Here is a 17,647-nt window from a genome sequence, read left to right on the forward strand (position 1 = left end):
ATTTCCATTGTGTACTTTTGAGTAAGTGATCCAAATACTGTAGATTCTGTAGACTGTAGTTCTTGATTAATAAAGAGAGTGAAATATGAAACAGTGTGCCTCTAACACTACCTGTCGGTATCCATACTTTGCACACTTTTAAATACGAACAAAAAATGCCACCAAAGTTTTCTTTCTTGTTGTTGTTGGGCCCAATCGTAATGATGAACCATCATGAAAACTCGGAAACCAAATTAACATTTAGAAGTTCTCAATAATTAGAACTCTCAATAATTATCATCTTCAACAACCTCTCTCTCTGCTTGGTCCCAAACGTCTGTTTCTTTTATTTTTAAATCTTTCTTAACATTAGCATAAATAGTAACTATAGCCTACCACCATAATTAAAGTATTGAAAGTTGTCTTTTTAACGATTACAACGATTACAAAAAGAAGAAAAGAAAAAGAAAAAGAAGAAGAGGACAATCGTTTTCGCGAGATGATATAGCAATGGGCTTATAACGAGGTCAAGCAAAAGCCTACTAAACAAAAAGTAAAGGTAGTTCAATGGGCTTATAACGGGCCTTTTTTGTGTCTAGGATATCAGCTGGAAAAAAAAAAAACAATCCATTTAAACAAAAAGTATCACTGAATAAAATAGTGTAGTTTTCGGATCGATTAGTTTGGTTCTATCTGAACGGATTAATTTGGGATCAAAGATAGGCTAACTATAACAAAATAAGTTTAAAAAATAATTTTGAGTAGTAATCTTATTATGAAATGAACAAGACTACTTTCGATAAATAGACTACTGTTTAAAATATTTTACAAAATACATGTGCCCATCTGAGTTTCAGATAAGGTTATACATAGTTACATACACCTGAACCTCAAATCTATGAGACATTGCATAGTGAGATTGGTGAAGTTACTTGTAGACTCTAAATACCTTCACCAAATCTCACTAGGCAATAAATAAACCATCGAAAATGATGATAATTATAGGGAACAAGGGTTACGTATCCTTCACCATTAAAATACTCAAAACGTCTCTACAACACTATCACAAACTACAAAAGACAATACGAAACAAACTTATGTGGATAGTTTCACACAACAGTTCCAAACACACAGACAACACTTGTCTCCTTATCTAACAAAACAACCAAAGATAGTAGAGAGACAAAGAAACTAAGAAGCAGCATCAAAAGCAGAGGAGCAGTAGCTTCTCCAGGTCTCTGTTACAAAATCAAAAACTTGTATAAGTTACACATTCAGATTCCTAAACTGGAAGAGCTAAGGAGAGCTTCAGATTTACCTGGTAAGCAGATTAGGCATGATCACAAAACTCCAACGTGACAAAGGTGTTCTAGGTAAGAACCTGAGGAATGTCTTTTCTTCACAAGAAGTGGATTAATGTTGAGACTGAAATGGCTTGAATCTGGATGAACCTTTACCAGCAGAGATAGTCTAAGACTCTAAGAGGGTCAGTAAAACTTCCTCTTCCCTTTTTCCATTTCAAAAAAACAGGAAGCGAGGCGAAGAGGAAGATCACTTAGCAGGAGAGTAGTTAGATTTACATCATTTAAGGCTTGACAGAAATGAATAAGAAGGAAGAGAAGAAGACTTAAAAAAGAGAGTTAAAGATAAAGATATGGACAGAGAGGGAGATACAAGACAACAGTAAGACTAAGAACCCGAAAAGACGAAACTTGGAAGAATGAAACAGAAACCCAGTATGATCAAAGGCTCTACTACATATACAAGCTAGCTAGATGCTATCTAACCCACTTAAGATAAAGAAGCCAAAAGGAAAAGACGACTCTAAGAAGAAACTATACAAAGGGCAAAGAGGAAACGCTAATGTTCAAGTATCACCATACGAACTTAGCATTCACCCAGGGTATATGTTAGACTGGTAATTTTTTGGCCATCCTATATGCTACACCAAGAATCAAGTCTTCTCTTTTACGCGACATGAATCTGCTTCCTGAATGTTTCTACCCACTATAACCAGCTATTCCATCATTAATAACACACCACCATTACTTGAATGTTTCTACTCGCTATAACCAGCTGTTCCACCACTAATAACACCCCAATCTGCACCAGGAGATCCAGTAACTGCTGACAAACTCCGAGTCAAGACTGCTTACGTATTCCTTTACCATCACCATTAAAAGCTAAGAAACAAACTCAAACCAGCTTGGTGACTAACACCTTATTTCTATGTGCATAAAACTAAAACTAACCCCGTTCCCCCTAAAGGCTCCTGATCTTCATTCATCTGCAGTCTCAAGCTCAAGATTGAGCATGCGACGCAGTGTCATAGTGGCAGAGACAGTACTACGAAAAGGATTGTCACCAGATGAGGTTGGAGAAACTGGTGCAGACTTAGCAACTTCACGAATATCAACAGCAGAGTCAGGAGCAGGAAAGGTCAAAGATACCGTCCTCTTTTGCTGGAGAGAAAACTTAGGAATCGGCACAGAAGCAGGTGGAGGTGAGTTAGAGTAAGTAGGTCCTGCCCATAGCTCAGAATAAGAAAGGCTTCTCCTTTTGTCAACAAACTCACTAGAACACCTACGGATCTGAGAACCTCTGCAATTAGCAATTGGAATGGGACTGGTTCTACCACTGTCAACAGATGGATGATGAAAAACCGGTAAAACGGACTTAGGAGAACGAGGAGACTGAACTTGAGAAAGAGCTCCTTTGGTTAAAGGTGTTGAAGAAGTTCTCTTAGGTCTTGGAAGCAAACCCACACCAGATTGAAAAGTTCTGCAATTGATCTGCCTAAAAGTTTTGGAAGGAGCTGATCTAAAACGATCATGTCCAAGAGATTTCTTCCCATAATATTGATCCCTATGTTCCACAGCTACAATAAGCGTTTCCATTTCGAGATACTGTCAACAGTAAGAAGCTTTCACTACAACAACACACACCTAGTCGCTTAACTAACGCAAGAACACTTTGTGTATCTGATCAAAATCAAAATCTTTTCACTCCTTTCTCAATCAAAGCTTGATTCAAAGGGAAAGCCTTGTTGATAAACCAGTAAGCGTCTCTGAAGCTCACAGGATCCGAAACCCAGCTCGTCTCGAAAAGCTGAAACAAACAATTGCAAGCCAGAGAAATGGGGGAAAACCAAGTAAATCATCACATACAAAGAAACAAAGCGAAATGAAAAGATCAGATCCTGAAAAAAGGAACATATAAGACAGCTTCCATAGAGAAATTCACCTTTAAAAAGAGGTCCTTTTGATAGTGATTGGTGAAGAATCTAAAGACGATTCGCTTCAGATCATACAGAGAGAGAAAGAGGAAGCTCTAGAAATGATTTTTATCTTCACTAGCGGATGAGTGATGTGTAAAAGAATATCTTCTAGGGTTTTTAAGCCTCCATGGAAATGAAGATCCTACGGATCTGAGAAATGAGCTTGATAGAGACGAAGGAGAGAGAGAGAACAGAGCAGTTGTCTTTAAGTAGGCACAGTTACTTCATGAGTCTGCTGAATTGAAATTACATTAATACCCTTTACTATATTCAGTTACCATTTTGTCCTTCACGTTCTTTACTTGAGCAGAGTAATAATAATTAAACTATTTTATAAACAAAGCAATTAAGGATCACTTAAGCGTCTTGCTCATAAATTAATTTAATTATCATTCGTTTCGTGCATGAGAAGAGGACCTTTACATGACATTTCTTTGATAATTTTTTTGTTTTTAAATACTATTTTTAAGCTTTGAATAGTAATACGAAAATGCTAATCTCCTCTAAATTGAACAGATGTCGTTTTCTTTGTCATTCAATTCTTAACCAAAATCATTTTGCTTCTTTGAATGATTTATATGTTATTATTTATGAAACGAATAATAGATTATGGACTAGGTACTTGGTAGGGTCTTCTATTGAGATAGTGCATTTATTGAGAACAGATTCAGACATTGTATAGTTCCACAAAAGTGGAATCATAAACTATAATTGGAACCCTTGCAGGTAATTTACCAATAATATGATCTGCCTGCAAATTCGGATATTATTGCAAATTTTATCTGCCTCCAAATTCCGAAATTATTGCACTTCACAATTATAGAGATCCCCAATAATATATATAAGTACTTGTTTTGTTTCACAGTTCTAAAAATAGAATGATGATAATAATGGTGACAATGATAACATTGATGATGATATGACTGGATTCTTAACAGACAAACGCAATGATATGAATACAGAGGGAGGAATGCATAATCTGTGAAGCTCATTAAAGGACATTATTCGAAAATACAGTGGTGGGCTCAAAGCGGATATCCTAAATAATTGATTGTTCTACAATCTCAGAACTAAGTGAATGCCCTGCAAAATTCAATCATCGAACATGACCTAAGGTAAATGCACAAGAACGGTTGCAGATCCTCAGTGTCAGAATCTATTATCTTTGACACACAAACACAATCATGTGATACATAGCAGATTAACGCATAAACTATGAAGCTCATTAACGGATACATAGCAGATTAAAGCATAAACTACGAAGCTCATTAACGGGCAAGTAGCAAACAGCAGTATCTATGATGCAAATAAGGAACATTCAACAAGATAAAGCATAAGATGAGTACCCACATAACAGAAGCAGGAAGCCAAGCAAAATCAATCATCATCTTCTTCAGTCTTTCCAGCACCGAAAGGGTCATGATTTGGCCCCACCTCTTCTCCCATATGGCGCTGCACAAGCCGCTGCAGATCAGACATAACCTTAGCCTCGCGCTTCGCCTTCTCCTCGTAGTTAAACATGGCCAATGCCCGTTTGTCTTCAGCACTGTAAACCTGGTTTTCTTTTCTAATACGAATAGCATTCATCCTTTGATGCCTACTTCCACTCATCACATAACCAAGATCCTCAAACTTCTGAATCTCTTCAGCGTTAAGACCCACTTCTCCTCTACGTGGGATACGTTTACCTTGCTGAACATACTGTGCAATGGCGTCTCCTTCACCGGGTCTTAAAGCACCACCATAACTGATGTGACCTTCAGCTTTAGGTAATGGCATTGGACCAACATCACCTTCTTCTTCCTCTTCATCAACAGCTGAAGATTTCTTCTTTAATTCAATCATCTCTTTGAACTTCTTCAACTCTTCTTCATCAAGTTCTAGCTCAGTGTTCTTCACCGTTTCGTCTACTTGCATCTTCGAATCTTCCTCAGTACCATCGCTGTCACTCCCTGACTTCGTCTTCTCTCCCTTGCTTCGTTTTGAACTAGAATCCGAAGATTTCTTCCGCCTCTTGCTCTTTGACTTGGTATCTTCTTCCTCCCCAGACGAAGAAGCACTAATCTCAGCTTTACTATCTTCATCGCTGCTCTCATCAGAGTCACTGTATTTCGTCTTTCTCCTATGACTTCGCTTTTTCCTAAAACTACGGCTGCTTCTACTCTTCTTCCTCTTAGAAGAACTCTTCCTCCTTCGTCTCCTATCTTCCTCTTCCGAATCACTCTCACTCCCTTCGGATTCACTATCGCTGTCATAAGATCTCTTTCTCCTGCGCTTAGACCTCGAGCTCTTACTCTTCCTCTTCCTAGATCTCAAACCATCAGATTCAGATTCCGAGTCAGATTTACCTTTCCTTTCTTTCCCTTTCGAATTATCATCTCTTTCGCCGCCGTTCTTGTCCTGAATCTCGTCGGCGTTCTCATCGGAATCCTCGTTCTGATCTCTAGGTGGACTCGGTGTGTTCTCCCAAAAGCAGAACTTGGCTGATTTCCTCATCTTAAGCCGTTTCTGCCTCCTATACTCTTCGTGACTCAATCCCTTCAATTCTTCATCGGAATCTGAACCAGATCGTCTTCCGTTTCGATAATCTCGATCCAAATAGCCATGATTCTTCCCAAATCTCCTCGGAAGCGAGTTCATCGTCATTCTCGAATCCCTAATTCACTCCGACGACGACAATGAAGAAAACAAAATCTAAGCAGCTGTCTGATAAATTAGGGCTTTGATTCATATACAGTATCTGCGCCTTTTTACTTATTGGGCCCTTAACGAATAGGCCCAATATTTATCATTATTCACCACTGAAAATCATGTTTTGATTTTACACAAAGCACCCCACATTTTAATTAGAGTCAATCGAGTCCTCTATCCTTATCGTCGTCTTCAGATGGCAAGTCTCTCCATGTCCGCCGTGTCTCTGTCGCCGTTTCGGCCTCAAACAGAGAATCTTCTTTCAAAACTCAGTTTCCGAACGAACTTACACTCGTTCAATCTCAAACCAATAAGGATTAGTACGAAAGTTAGAAGTTTTGGTGGGAATCGGAGAGAGCCGAAGGATTCAAGATTTGTCGATGAAAAAGGCGTAGTTGATGACATGGAAGGTTTCTTAGACAATCTCTCTCTCGAATACGACTCTGTTTGGGACACTAAACCCTCTTGGTAAATCTCATTTAAGTTCCCAACAATTTTATTTCAAGTAGTTTGGATTTGGTCCTAAGACTTATGAGGAATCGTATTTGTTGGTTGTGAATATGGGATTATAGCTTAGATAGAGTCTTAAGTTCACTTTTAAGTGGACCAATCCTTAATCTTTATTAGCATTTTCAGTGATTTATGCCTGCCCAAGAACTTTTTTGAATCATATATGAAGCTATATATTTATTGATGCTACTTAAAACAAGACTTACCCCATTACAGTTTCATGATTGTGTGTTGTGGTTTAGAAGATAGAAAGAAAAAGTTTGAATCTTTTGGTTAGGAAGATAGTGAAGAACCAAAATACAGATTATGTAATGGTAATTGGGTTAAGAAGGGTTTAACATTTCGACCTCAGCATCTACAGCTTTGAATATCTATTGATCTGGTGTGTATTTGCAATCAAGAACTTTACGGTTCTTCTTAGACGTTTTCAGGGCCTAGTGTTCTTCCGTATGGTTTTGAATAAGCAACTGGCTATGTTTCTCAGGTGTCAGCCATGGACGATAATGTTAACGGGTCTATCAATAGTGGCATGTAGCTGGGTAATACTACACTCGGTCATAGTTTCATCGCTTGCGGTTGGTGTAATTGGTGCTTGGTGGTACATATTCCTTTATAGCTACCCAAAGGTATGATTTTCCCTTCCATCATCTAACAACCTCTCCTTTTCATTCCCTTACTAAAGAAATGTTCGTAGCTCTAATTTACTAAGTCTAAGTTAAAGTAAAAATCCTGTTTAAACATCTTCAGACAATGCTAGTTTCTATAATCTTAGTGAACAAGACTTTACTTTGGTCTTGTCTTTGAGATTCTGGTGGTTTTTTCGTGTACTTTGGTTCAGTCGTATTCAGAAATGATTGCTGAAAGAAGGAAACGAGTAGCTGATGGTTTTGAAGATATTTACGGCAAAAACAAGCCTTCATAGGATCTTCTCAATGTTCAAAATTACATTCGTTTCTTGCATAAATCTTCCCTTCTGTTGTGTGTATAATATAACCATCATCTATGGATTTATCTCAATTTCATTCACAGATGTTTGGATACATAAATCTTGATTTCAGAGTCCTCTAATGTAGTGGGCATTAAAATCGAATTGAACCGATTATACAAACCGAAATTAACCCAAATATACCGAAACCTCATTACTGAAACCAACCGAATAAAGTGCCTTCGAACTAAATAAACCAAACGAACCGGACCAATTTTAGTTCAACAAAATCGACAAATTCAAATCGAACCGAACCGAGCCGAAGAACCACCAATACGAGAAATGAGGAATGAAGGGTAAAAATGTAATTCCCAAGAGGTCATGGTCAACGGAATGTATATATATGTAACGGTGAGAGATTCATTGAGATCATCTCCACTCTGCTAAATCCGACGAGAGACGACGATGCCAAGCGGTGGTAACGGAACAAGTAACGGAGTCGCTAACGCGAATTCCACCGGTAACGCAGGAACAAGCGGAAACGTTCCGATATATAAGCCATACCGTCACCTGAAAACCCTAGAAGGTCACACGGCGGCGATCTCTTGCGTCAAATTCTCCAACGACGGCAATCTTCTCGCTTCCGCTTCCGTAGACAAAACCATGATCCTCTGGTCAGCAACAAACTACTCTCTCATTCATCGTTACGAAGGTCACTCTAGTGGTATCTCCGATCTAGCTTGGTCTTCTGATTCGCATTACACTTGCTCTGCTTCTGATGATTGTACGCTTCGAATCTGGGACGCTAGATCTCCTTATGAATGTCTTAAGGTTCTTAGAGGTCATACGAATTTCGTCTTCTGTGTTAATTTCAATCCTCCTTCGAATTTGATTGTGTCTGGATCGTTCGATGAGACGATTCGTATTTGGGAGGTTAAGACTGGGAAGTGTGTTAGGATGATTAAAGCTCATTCGATGCCGATTTCGAGTGTGCATTTTAATAGAGATGGATCGTTGATTGTTTCGGCAAGTCATGATGGTTCTTGTAAGATTTGGGATGCTAAAGAAGGAACTTGCTTGAAGACTCTTATTGATGATAAATCTCCGGCTGTTTCTTTCGCTAAGTTCTCGCCCAATGGCAAGTTTATACTCGTTGCTACTCTCGATAGTACTCTCGTAAGTTCAAACTTCTTCTTGGCTTAATAATGAATTGAAGAATGTAGAAATATTTAGGTTTCGAATTTGCATCATGTGTGATTTGGGATATGAACAAGAAGTTAAGAGTTAGTCTTTGATGTTGTTGATCTTGGTAACATTTTGATACAGAACATATATAGTAACTATGAAGAAGAAATAAAGTGTTGAACTTTCGTATAGTCTTGGATGGGTTCTTGCATTTGTGTTATCTTGTCGATCTTGAGATCATATTGATGTAGAAGATGAGACTAAATGGATTGATTTTATCTTTGTGTATTTTAACAGAAGCTGTCGAACTATGCGACGGGGAAGTTTTTGAAAGTGTATACAGGACATACTAACAAAGTGTTCTGTATCACATCGGCGTTTTCTGTAACGAATGGGAAGTACATTGTGAGTGGATCAGAGGATAATTGTGTGTATCTGTGGGATCTTCAAGCGAGAAATATACTGCAGAGACTAGAAGGCCACACAGACGCAGTGATCTCAGTGAGTTGCCATCCGGTTCAGAACGAGATATCTTCATCGGGTAATCATTTGGATAAAACTATCAGGATTTGGAAACAGGATGCTTGAAAAACATGAATATATGTGTATGGAATTAATGGTAACAACAATAGTTGAGATTGTGAATCTGTTTGATCTGAACACACTATTTTGATGTTTCGGAATGGGATGAAATCTCTTGCAAGTTGGTGTTAATATTTATGACAGAGATATCATCTATGTTCTCTCCCCAATATGTGGATGATACTTACTTTAAAACTAAAGCTTTTTAATAAGAGCTACTAAACTAATTAAATCGTCAAACTAAAAACAGATGTGGATATTGTTTTCAAGAAAAGACCATTATCCCAAAACGTAGCTGTTAGATACAGATACTCAGCATGAAGGAAATGATTTGGCCTCTAGGATTAGACAATAATGCAGAAAAGAGATATTTGTGTGGAAGAGTTATACCGAGCCTTAACCCCGAGATCAGAATCCATGAGCTAAAAACTATGTTTTTTACTCGGCATGGTCACTTGGCTTAAAAATGGAGAGAAAATTCAAAAAAAAAATTATGATGCATGTTACAAAACAGAGAAGATCAACCAACAGATGGGATTTTTATGGCTTGCAAGTACTTCTCTAACCTTTTCTCCTCTTGAGGATGAGAGTGAGGAGGGGATTTTCAAAGGTCTAGAGCCTAGAGCGAAGACTGAGCGGAGTGGGTTTATAGTGGACCTTTGTTGAGAAAACTATCAAGAAGTTGGGGTTTGCAGAAAGATGGATCAAATGGAGTTGTTTATGCTTTGTCTCTGATGAATCAAATCCTCTCCAAAATTACCAGTTTGAATCAGGACAAAGGGTGAATCTCTCAAAGTCCATCATCACATTTGAACATTCACTTTCTAAGGATATATAGAAGGATAATTAACGTTTAAGAAGAATTTAACACAACTTTGTTTGGAAACCATGCACACCATCTTTTGCTTACGAGAAGCATTATTAAAGCACAACAAGAAGATGGATATACTGATGAGTGGGCATATATACAGACTCATAGAGTGGTTTGTAGCTAGCTAGAGATTCAAAAGATAATTTTTCATGATGCTAAAACAACCACGACCATATCAGGCTATATAGCCAATCCACGTAATTAGTTTAAAGCATGCATATTATTGAGATATCAAAATGTTTTAAGCCACAGTAAAATAAAGGAAGCCCCACCATGTAAAAGTTTTACCTTGAGAACAGTTATCTAAGAACAGATGCTCTATCAAGCAACAGTTTCTCGCAAGTAACTCTAATATCGGCTCTAACAAAACATTCCTGACAAAGAAAAAAAAGAAGATAATGTTCCCAAAGAATTCAATAGAAGATGCATCTCTATAAAGAAATAAATGGCAAAAAAAAATGGACATTTCATGAAATTTAAACATGCATACAAGGAATATAGCTAATAAGAAAAAGTAGGCACTCTAACTTACACTCCAACAATCTTCAAATCGGTTAGATTCGAGCAGGCTGACAATGGATCCAAAAAGGAATTCATGTTCATGAATCCAAGAGAGTAAATGTGTAGACTTGTCAAAAGATTCCTAGTTGAATGGAGAAGACAAAATACCAAAGAAACATGCTGTAAGAGTTAAAACATAAAAGGCACTAAATATATTGATGATCAAGCCAACAATCTATATATACCCGGTAAGTTTTAGTGGATCAAAACAAGATCTTGTAAACAAAGATCCAAGACCAGGAGGATCACGACCAAGTTTAAGGGCTCTTCTCGCATTATTCCCATAAAGTATTAGTGGAGGAAGACAAGAACTTCTAAACAAACATCCGGGAGCATCAACACGACCAAGTTTAAGGGATCTAAACGCAACCAAACCAATGAGAGATGGTTACATATACTAATTAACAAAGCATTGTCGAAGATATATAAGAAAGTGCAAGCCAATATATGTGAAATAACCTGAGTTGTTTTCCAGAACGATTAAGCAAAGTACGCAAAACGCGGTCATCAACATGTTTAAATGCTTTTGTCAAATCAATATGAAAGTAACATAAAGGGTCCATGGCACAATTATTGAACATTGTGCAGCATGCAGAAGCTTGCATTAGGGATTTTGTATCAACCATCGAAAATACCTGATTATGATGAATCCATGAGACATGTGACTAGGACCAATATAATTAAGAGAAATCTATATTGATTTGTTACCTTAACGGTGAGTTCCGAAGGGAGGAACCAGGAGATGGAATTGTGAAGTGTGGCTCGTTTCTGGGAGCAACGTTTGGTGGATTGGAGAAGAAGCGAGAAGCGCTCGAGAGTACGATCTACGAGTTGGTCTTGGACGGAGACATCACCAGAGGAGAGAAGATGATCAAGTACTCGATCGAAAGAGGAGCTTATGGAGAGAGATGGAGAATCCGGAAATGTAACCAAGGAGGAGATTATTGAATCCAAGTGCCTTTCATTGAATTCTAGAGAATCAGATAGGGGACTAGAGTTAGGGTTTTCGGTGGACAACATTTCAAAGGCTTTTGTTTTGCAATAATCAGATTTTCCAACTATTTTATTTATACTTACCCATTAAAAAAGTGGGGTCCTGTAATAAACTACATAAGATTACTTTCTATGTATGTTCACCAAAAAAAAAGATTTCTTTCTATGTATTATACAAAGTTTCTCAAAATTATGCATAAATTTTTTCAAATTTGGATAGTAATTTTTTATATCCTAATTAATTACTGTCAATCCATATCTATCGTTACAAGATATTTACCCAAATTAAACATGTCCACGAAATCTTTTGATCTGAATTTATAATCAAACTCAAACAATATGATGATTAAGATTAAGAAATAACCTCTTTATGATCACTCTTAAAAGTTAGATCTCTCATTTGATTTTGTTATTGGTAGAAATGTGTTTAGTAGTATTGAGTTTGTCTTGAACAACGTCATTCACTTGATGACAATCTGATTCCATATGTTTAGTTCTCTTACGAAATATCAGATTTGCAGTTATATGGTATTATTGAACATTGAGTAGGATCTTAAGTGGTATATAGAATATGAGCCTCTCCACTCATTGCCAATTGATTTTGAGTGGAGATGCTTATATCTTATATATATCACTTAGATCCTACTCAAGTTTCAATGTGGGACAATATCCCTAATACTTACATTTTCATAAGTGTGAACTTATTTTTTCTGTTAAGCCATCCCAGAGGAGGTTAAAGTCGTCAATCAAATCCTCAAATATTACCAGCTTGAATTAGGACAGAAGGTGAATCTGTCAAAGTCAAGCATCACATTTGGACATTCAATTTCTGAGGATAAGAGAACAGTTCTACTAAGTGGCCTTAAGCCCTCGCCCAACTTACACTCTATGTCTTCTTTTAAGATCTCCACTACCAATTTTCAGAAGATCACTGCTCTGATGGCATAGTTTTGGTGGAGACCTCAAGACATTGGGAAAGGAAAACAATGGAATTTGAGGACAAGATCACTTTAACTAAGGCAGAACATTGTTTTAGGATTTAAAAGGACTTAACAAATCTTTACGTAAAAACAGCAAAATAAATATGTCCACGAAATTTTTTAGTTGAATTTACAACCAAAACCACTAAATTTGATAGTGATTATTATTCAATATTCATCTAGATTTAGCTAAAAAAAACAGATTTGGCTACAATTGTAACAACTGATCTTTCTTCTTTCAGCTTCATTAAAAGTATACCTATCTGGATATGAATTGAAGAATTTAGAAATATTGTTGTAAATAATCATTTAGGTTTTGAATTTGCATCTTGTTTGATTTTGGGATATGAACAAGAAATTAAGAATCAACCTTTCTTCTAGTCTTTGATGGATTCTTGCATTTTGTGTATCTTGAGAACATTTTGATGCATAACAAATATAGAAACTGGGACATGAAAAAGAAATGTGTTTGATGAGTTCATGCATTTGTGTTATTTGTTGATCTTGAGAACATTTGAATCAGAACAAATATATAATATGTGACTAATGGATACTCTTGTAGCTCTTGACTAATGGATTGATTCATCTTTGTATTTGGATCAAGAATTTAACAGAAGTTGTCGAACTATGCGATAATGCGATAGGAGTTTCTAAAAGTGTAAAACCAATGAAAAAAAGAAAGAAACTCTCTGATATCTTTCAAGAAAAAACTATTATCGCCGTCCATTTTACAGACTAGTCACATGCATCTCAACTCTTCCATGGACACAAAATAGTATTGCCACTTTACTGAAAGATGGAGACAAACTATAAAACTCTTTCATGTTGTAAAAAAATAGAGAAGATAAAACAACATAATTCACTACCTCATTGATAAAGATATCAATCTGAAGAGATATAAGAAAGAGGAGACGGGTGTAATGGACTGCAAGTACTTCTCTAACTTTTTATCCACTAAGATTGTGAGTGCCCAGATGAGAGTGATGTTTGGGATTTTGAGAGGTCTAGAGCCTGAAGAGGCGACCGAGAAGAATGATCAACTGATCAAACCAGTCTCCATATCAGAGATGAAGGCAGTGTTTGAGATGGCTCATGCACTAGACCAGATGTTATGACCGAGAGTTCTTTTTCTGATAATATTTTGGTAGCTCTCCATGCTCTACTGCATACAAAGGTCACATTGCCTCAAATCAAATCGGAATGATAAACGGTTATGACAGGTTATAATGGGGGACCTTTGTTGAGAAAATATGAAGAAGTTGGGGCATGCAGAAAGATGGATCCAATGGATTATGTTTCATATAACCTATGTCTCTTATGGATTGCTCATTAGTGGCCAACTTTTTGGTGATATTTGTCCTATCACCTTCATCAGCGTGACATTATATTTTTCTATCAAACCATCTAAGAAGAGGTTAATTAAAGTTGTCAATCATATCTTTCAAGATTACCGGCTTGAATCAGGACGGAGGGAGAATCTCTCAAAGGATTATGTTTAAGAAGAATTTAATACATCTTTATATGGAAACCATGCACACCATCTTTTGCTTTGAGAAGCATTATTAAAGCACATGACTTAGCTAGATGGAGCCAAACTCATAGAGTGGTTTGAATCTGAAGATTGTTCCGAGATAAGAGACCAGGCTCTAGCTAGGTAGAGATTCAAAAGATGATATTCTATAGTGCTTCATATCAATAAAAAATTATTCTGGTTTTTTCAAATAATATAACTGATTAAAACTTATCCATAAACTCGCCCAAAAGCGTTTGTCGTTTGAGTTGATCTTGAACAAATTCATCATTAGAGGAGAGAAGATGATCAAGTACTCGAAGGAGGAGCTTATGGAGAGAGATGGAGAATCCAGAAATGTAACCAAGGAGGAGATTATCGAATCCAAGTGGCTTTGATTGAAATCTGGAGAATCAGATAAGGGACTAGGGTTAGGGTTTTTGGTGGGCAACATTGCAAATGCTTTTATTTTTGCAATAATCAGATATACTAACCCATAATAAAAGTAGGGCCATGTAATAAATTACATAAAATTACTTTCGATATAATTAAGTATTATACAAAGTTTTTCAAAACTATTAAAATTTGGATAATAATTTTAGATATCCTAATTACTTCCAGCCAATCCATATCCGTTGTTAAACAAATGAAGAGAGAAGAAATATCAAAAGAATAAGAAAAACTTAAGGAAGCCATACCTCGGCGTTAGCCAAGTTATAAGCTAGGACAGGAGGAAACAACGCCTCAACGGTTGAACGTTCGAGAGGTGCACCTACGTGGGGTGGAGGTATATGGTCCTTATGGGTGTCAATTGACCTCTCGAACATTGGTAATAACGTTGGTACGAAATTCCAAACACCAAGCATGGACAAGAACCTCTCGAACGTTGGTCTTGGTAGAGCCTTGGTGAAGTCATGAAGAGATCAGTGACTTGGTTATTGGTAAAAATGTGTTTGGTAGTTATAAGTTTTTCTTGAACAGTATCGCGCACTTGATGACAATCCCATTCCATGGGTTAAAAAAAAGCAAGTTAAAATCTGCCCAAGAAATCTTTTGATCTGAATTTACAACCAAAACCACTAAATTTGATACAAATTATTATGTTTCTAGATTTAGCTAAAAACAAACAGATTTGGCTACAATTGTGACATCTGATCTTTGTTCTTTCAGCTTCGTTATAATATACCTACATCCAAACACACACATGCACACACAAACAATTGTGTCATTAGTAGGCATATATAGTTGTGTTATTATAAATGGTACAATATATAAAAAAAAAAAAGAAACTAAAACAATCTACTTACTTTCCTATGATAATTTCCCTACCCCCATCAGCAACTTCACTTGTTACGTCCTACTAGAGAAAATCAAGGAAGATATTATGACTTGTGAGTGAGGTCATTTGCAAAAACAAATCAAGTTTAAAAGCAAGGTAACTTTTGGGTCATACAATTTTAAAAAAGTAGTGAAATATATAAAAGACTAGCATACACATAGTTGAAAAGAAAAAACATATCAACTTACAATATGTCGAATGAATTTGAAGTGTCCATTGAGAAGTGAATCCAAAAAATACCCTATTTCTCTCTGGATATCGACATACATTTTCAGAAACATTAGGAGTACAAGATGCAAAATTGAAACTTAGTGTGTTTTATACTTACCCTATCTAGACAATGACAGTCACGCAATATTAGAGTCTTGATTGGACTGTCTCTGCCGATAGTTCTCAAATCCCTGATCGAGCATCACAATAGTTTGCTAAAGAATAATAAGAAACTACTTAAGATATTGTAATTAATGTTTGATCGTTCACCACAAACCTCAAAAACCGACCACTAATTCCAGGCGTTCTAGTCAGATTCATGTATGTAAGCTTAGGAAAACCCTGCAAAAACATTTAAATGTTTTAGTGGTACCAAGTGAAGTAAAAGAGAAAGAAATACTAAAAGGAAGCTATACCTCCGCAAGATTTCTGACTGTTTCTTCCTTTAGTCCAAAACCTACGAGCTTTAGCGTAGTTAAGCTGGGGCAGGAGGTAACAAATGCCTCAACGGTTGAAGAAGATACACCTGTCACATATTGGTTGAGCTTGAGCCAACCAGGGAGGAAGTAGAGAGGAAAGTTTCACAGTGGAAAAAGTTTACCTGATGCAGGAATTAAGTCGATATTGTTCTGTAAGATTAAACGTTCTATTATCAAGCGAGGATTTTTAGTGAGCGTCTTTAGTACTTGCTCTAGAATTTTTTTCCTGTCACTTGAAACATCAAATAATGGAAACAAAAAAAAGAGTGTTAAGTTGTAGAATTGAGATTGAGAATTCATGAAACTAAAAAGCTACATGTAGGCTCCACGAAACAACTTACAAATTAGCAATCATGAGATCAGTGAGATTTGGACAGACTGATAACAAAGCGCATAAGGACTTGGTTCCTGTCGATACGATTGTAAAGTTGTAGGCTTCTCAAGAGACCACTAGTTGAATGGAGAAAAGACAAATAATACCAATGAGAAGATCAAATTTGGACAATCAGATTCAAACAATATCACTTGGTAATCAAGAAAAATACCCATGATTACGAATTACTGAGGTAAGACAAGTGCTTGTGAACGAAGATCCTTTGCGTGAAGATATAACACGACCGAGTTTAAGGGATCTGCATGCACAAAAGAAACCGCATGCAAGAGATAATCACACAAAACACAAAATTCAAACAAAAAAGAAAGCAGAGAGAAGATTCTAATTAATGCAACAAGATTACACACCTGAGTTCTGTTCCAGCTTTGTGAATCATACTACACACAATTTCATCAAAAATGCGTTTGCCACCCATTTTCAAGTCAATGTGAGAGTAACATAAAGGGTCTATAGAACATTTGCGGAACATGGTGCAACATGCTGAAGCTTGCATCAGAGACTTTGTATCAAGCCCCGAAAACACCTGATTTTGTAAATACAATACGTGAGACTTATCACTCAAGAAATCATATCCTCAAGTAAATAAGACAACATCTCCTGTCCAAACACAAGACTCTAGTTCTCTTCATCTACCCCCAAAACAGAACACAGATCTTTAGATTGCATCTAAAACATTGTAGTAATTGTAGAATCGATCAATTGCCTCCCAAGAAAAAAAAGAGAGCCCTAAAGCAACGTAGAAAATTCATTACCTTAATGGTGAGTTCATCAGGGAGGGACCAAGAATTGTAATTGTAGTGAGTAGCGCGCATTCGAGAGAATCGTTTGGTGGATTCAAGAAGAAGAAATGCGAGTTTGCCAGTACGATCGATGAGACGATCCCTGACGGAATCATCACCGGAAGCTTTGGAAGCAGAGTCGAGAACTTGACCTTGCACTCTATCGAAAGAGCAACCAATAGAATTATATGGCGAATCAGGCAACAAAAGAAAAGAGGAGATAGTCGAATCAAAGTCATTCTGGTTGAAATCTGGAGCTATAGTAACAGAATTAGGTCTTTGGATCGAGGAGAAAGCATCACAGCACTGTCGCTTAGGGTTTGGAGTATCCATAACGTTTTTGGAAACGAATTCGGGACGTGTTGCAGAGTAATTTATATGT

The 17,647-nt window shown here is 36.9% G+C and overlaps 6 protein-coding genes and 2 long non-coding RNA genes across 10 annotated transcripts; 3 read left to right on the plus strand and 5 right to left on the minus strand.

Moving 5' to 3' along the window:
- Positions 1–758: 758 nt before the first annotated feature.
- AT4G02715 (flocculation FLO11-like protein) lies at positions 759–3,469 on the minus strand. 2 transcript variants are annotated; one of them, NM_001340396.1, is made up of 3 exons: positions 3,223–3,469; positions 1,298–3,087; positions 759–1,217 (listed from the first exon to the last, which is right to left on the minus strand). In NM_001340396.1, the coding sequence occupies exon 2, from the start codon at positions 2,874–2,876 to the stop codon at positions 2,259–2,261; it is 618 nt and encodes a 205-aa protein (NP_001319851.1). In that variant the 5' UTR covers positions 2,877–3,087; positions 3,223–3,469; the 3' UTR covers positions 759–1,217; positions 1,298–2,258. The 2 variants fall into 2 exon arrangements, with proteins under 2 accessions (NP_001319851.1, NP_680565.1); NM_148199.3 differs by lacking the exon at positions 759–1,217 and having other exon boundaries at positions 1,958–3,087.
- AT4G04285 lies at positions 880–1,123 on the plus strand. Its single transcript, NR_141793.1, has one exon. It is a non-coding gene; the product is annotated as an other RNA (long non-coding RNA).
- Positions 3,470–4,101: 632 nt separating the features above from the next.
- Positions 4,102–7,525, plus strand: AT4G02725 (spindle pole body-associated protein). 2 transcript variants are annotated; one of them, NM_202774.2, is made up of 3 exons: positions 4,102–6,415; positions 6,942–7,083; positions 7,296–7,525. In NM_202774.2, the coding sequence occupies exons 1-3, from the start codon at positions 6,144–6,146 to the stop codon at positions 7,377–7,379; spliced, it is 498 nt and encodes a 165-aa protein (NP_974503.1). In that variant the 5' UTR covers positions 4,102–6,143; the 3' UTR covers positions 7,380–7,525. The 2 variants fall into 2 exon arrangements, with proteins under 2 accessions (NP_974503.1, NP_001078347.1); NM_001084878.2 differs by having other exon boundaries at positions 6,942–7,525.
- Positions 4,178–5,981, minus strand: AT4G02720 (Ras-induced vulval development antagonist protein). The gene has a single exon (NM_116506.4). It carries the CDS (start codon positions 5,900–5,902, stop codon positions 4,634–4,636), a length of 1,269 nt encoding a protein of 422 aa, NP_192181.2. The 5' UTR covers positions 5,903–5,981; the 3' UTR covers positions 4,178–4,633.
- A 246-nt stretch (positions 7,526–7,771) lies between the features above and the next one.
- Positions 7,772–9,376, plus strand: WDR5b (Transducin/WD40 repeat-like superfamily protein). Its single transcript, NM_116507.3, has 2 exons — positions 7,772–8,558; positions 8,865–9,376. Exons 1-2 carry the CDS (start codon positions 7,848–7,850, stop codon positions 9,153–9,155), a joined length of 1,002 nt encoding a protein of 333 aa, NP_192182.1. The 5' UTR covers positions 7,772–7,847; the 3' UTR covers positions 9,156–9,376.
- A 287-nt stretch (positions 9,377–9,663) lies between these two features.
- AT4G04295 lies at positions 9,664–9,943 on the minus strand. The gene has a single exon (NR_141794.1). It is a non-coding gene; the product is annotated as an other RNA (long non-coding RNA).
- A 285-nt stretch (positions 9,944–10,228) lies between these two features.
- On the minus strand, positions 10,229–11,621 carry AT4G02733 (F-box family protein). Its single transcript, NM_001036502.2, has 5 exons — positions 11,290–11,621; positions 11,041–11,216; positions 10,767–10,940; positions 10,553–10,663; positions 10,229–10,394 (listed from the first exon to the last, which is right to left on the minus strand). Exons 1-5 carry the CDS (start codon positions 11,599–11,601, stop codon positions 10,262–10,264), a joined length of 906 nt encoding a protein of 301 aa, NP_001031579.1. The 5' UTR covers positions 11,602–11,621; the 3' UTR covers positions 10,229–10,261.
- Positions 11,622–15,180: 3,559 nt separating this feature from the next.
- Positions 15,181–17,598, minus strand: AT4G02735 (F-box SKIP17-like protein; the record flags this gene model as incomplete). The annotated part of the gene is made up of 10 exons (NM_001340397.1): positions 15,181–15,250; positions 15,372–15,421; positions 15,592–15,654; positions 15,732–15,804; positions 15,891–15,955; positions 16,030–16,139; positions 16,472–16,542; positions 16,638–16,724; positions 16,834–17,009; positions 17,239–17,598. 10 exons carry the CDS (start codon positions 17,596–17,598, stop codon positions 15,181–15,183), a joined length of 1,125 nt encoding a protein of 374 aa, NP_001328771.1.
- Positions 17,599–17,647: the final 49 nt, after the last annotated feature.

Source organism: Arabidopsis thaliana, chromosome 4, assembly GCF_000001735.4.
Source record: "Arabidopsis thaliana chromosome 4, partial sequence".
Classification (NCBI taxonomy): domain Eukaryota; kingdom Viridiplantae; phylum Streptophyta; class Magnoliopsida; order Brassicales; family Brassicaceae; genus Arabidopsis; species Arabidopsis thaliana.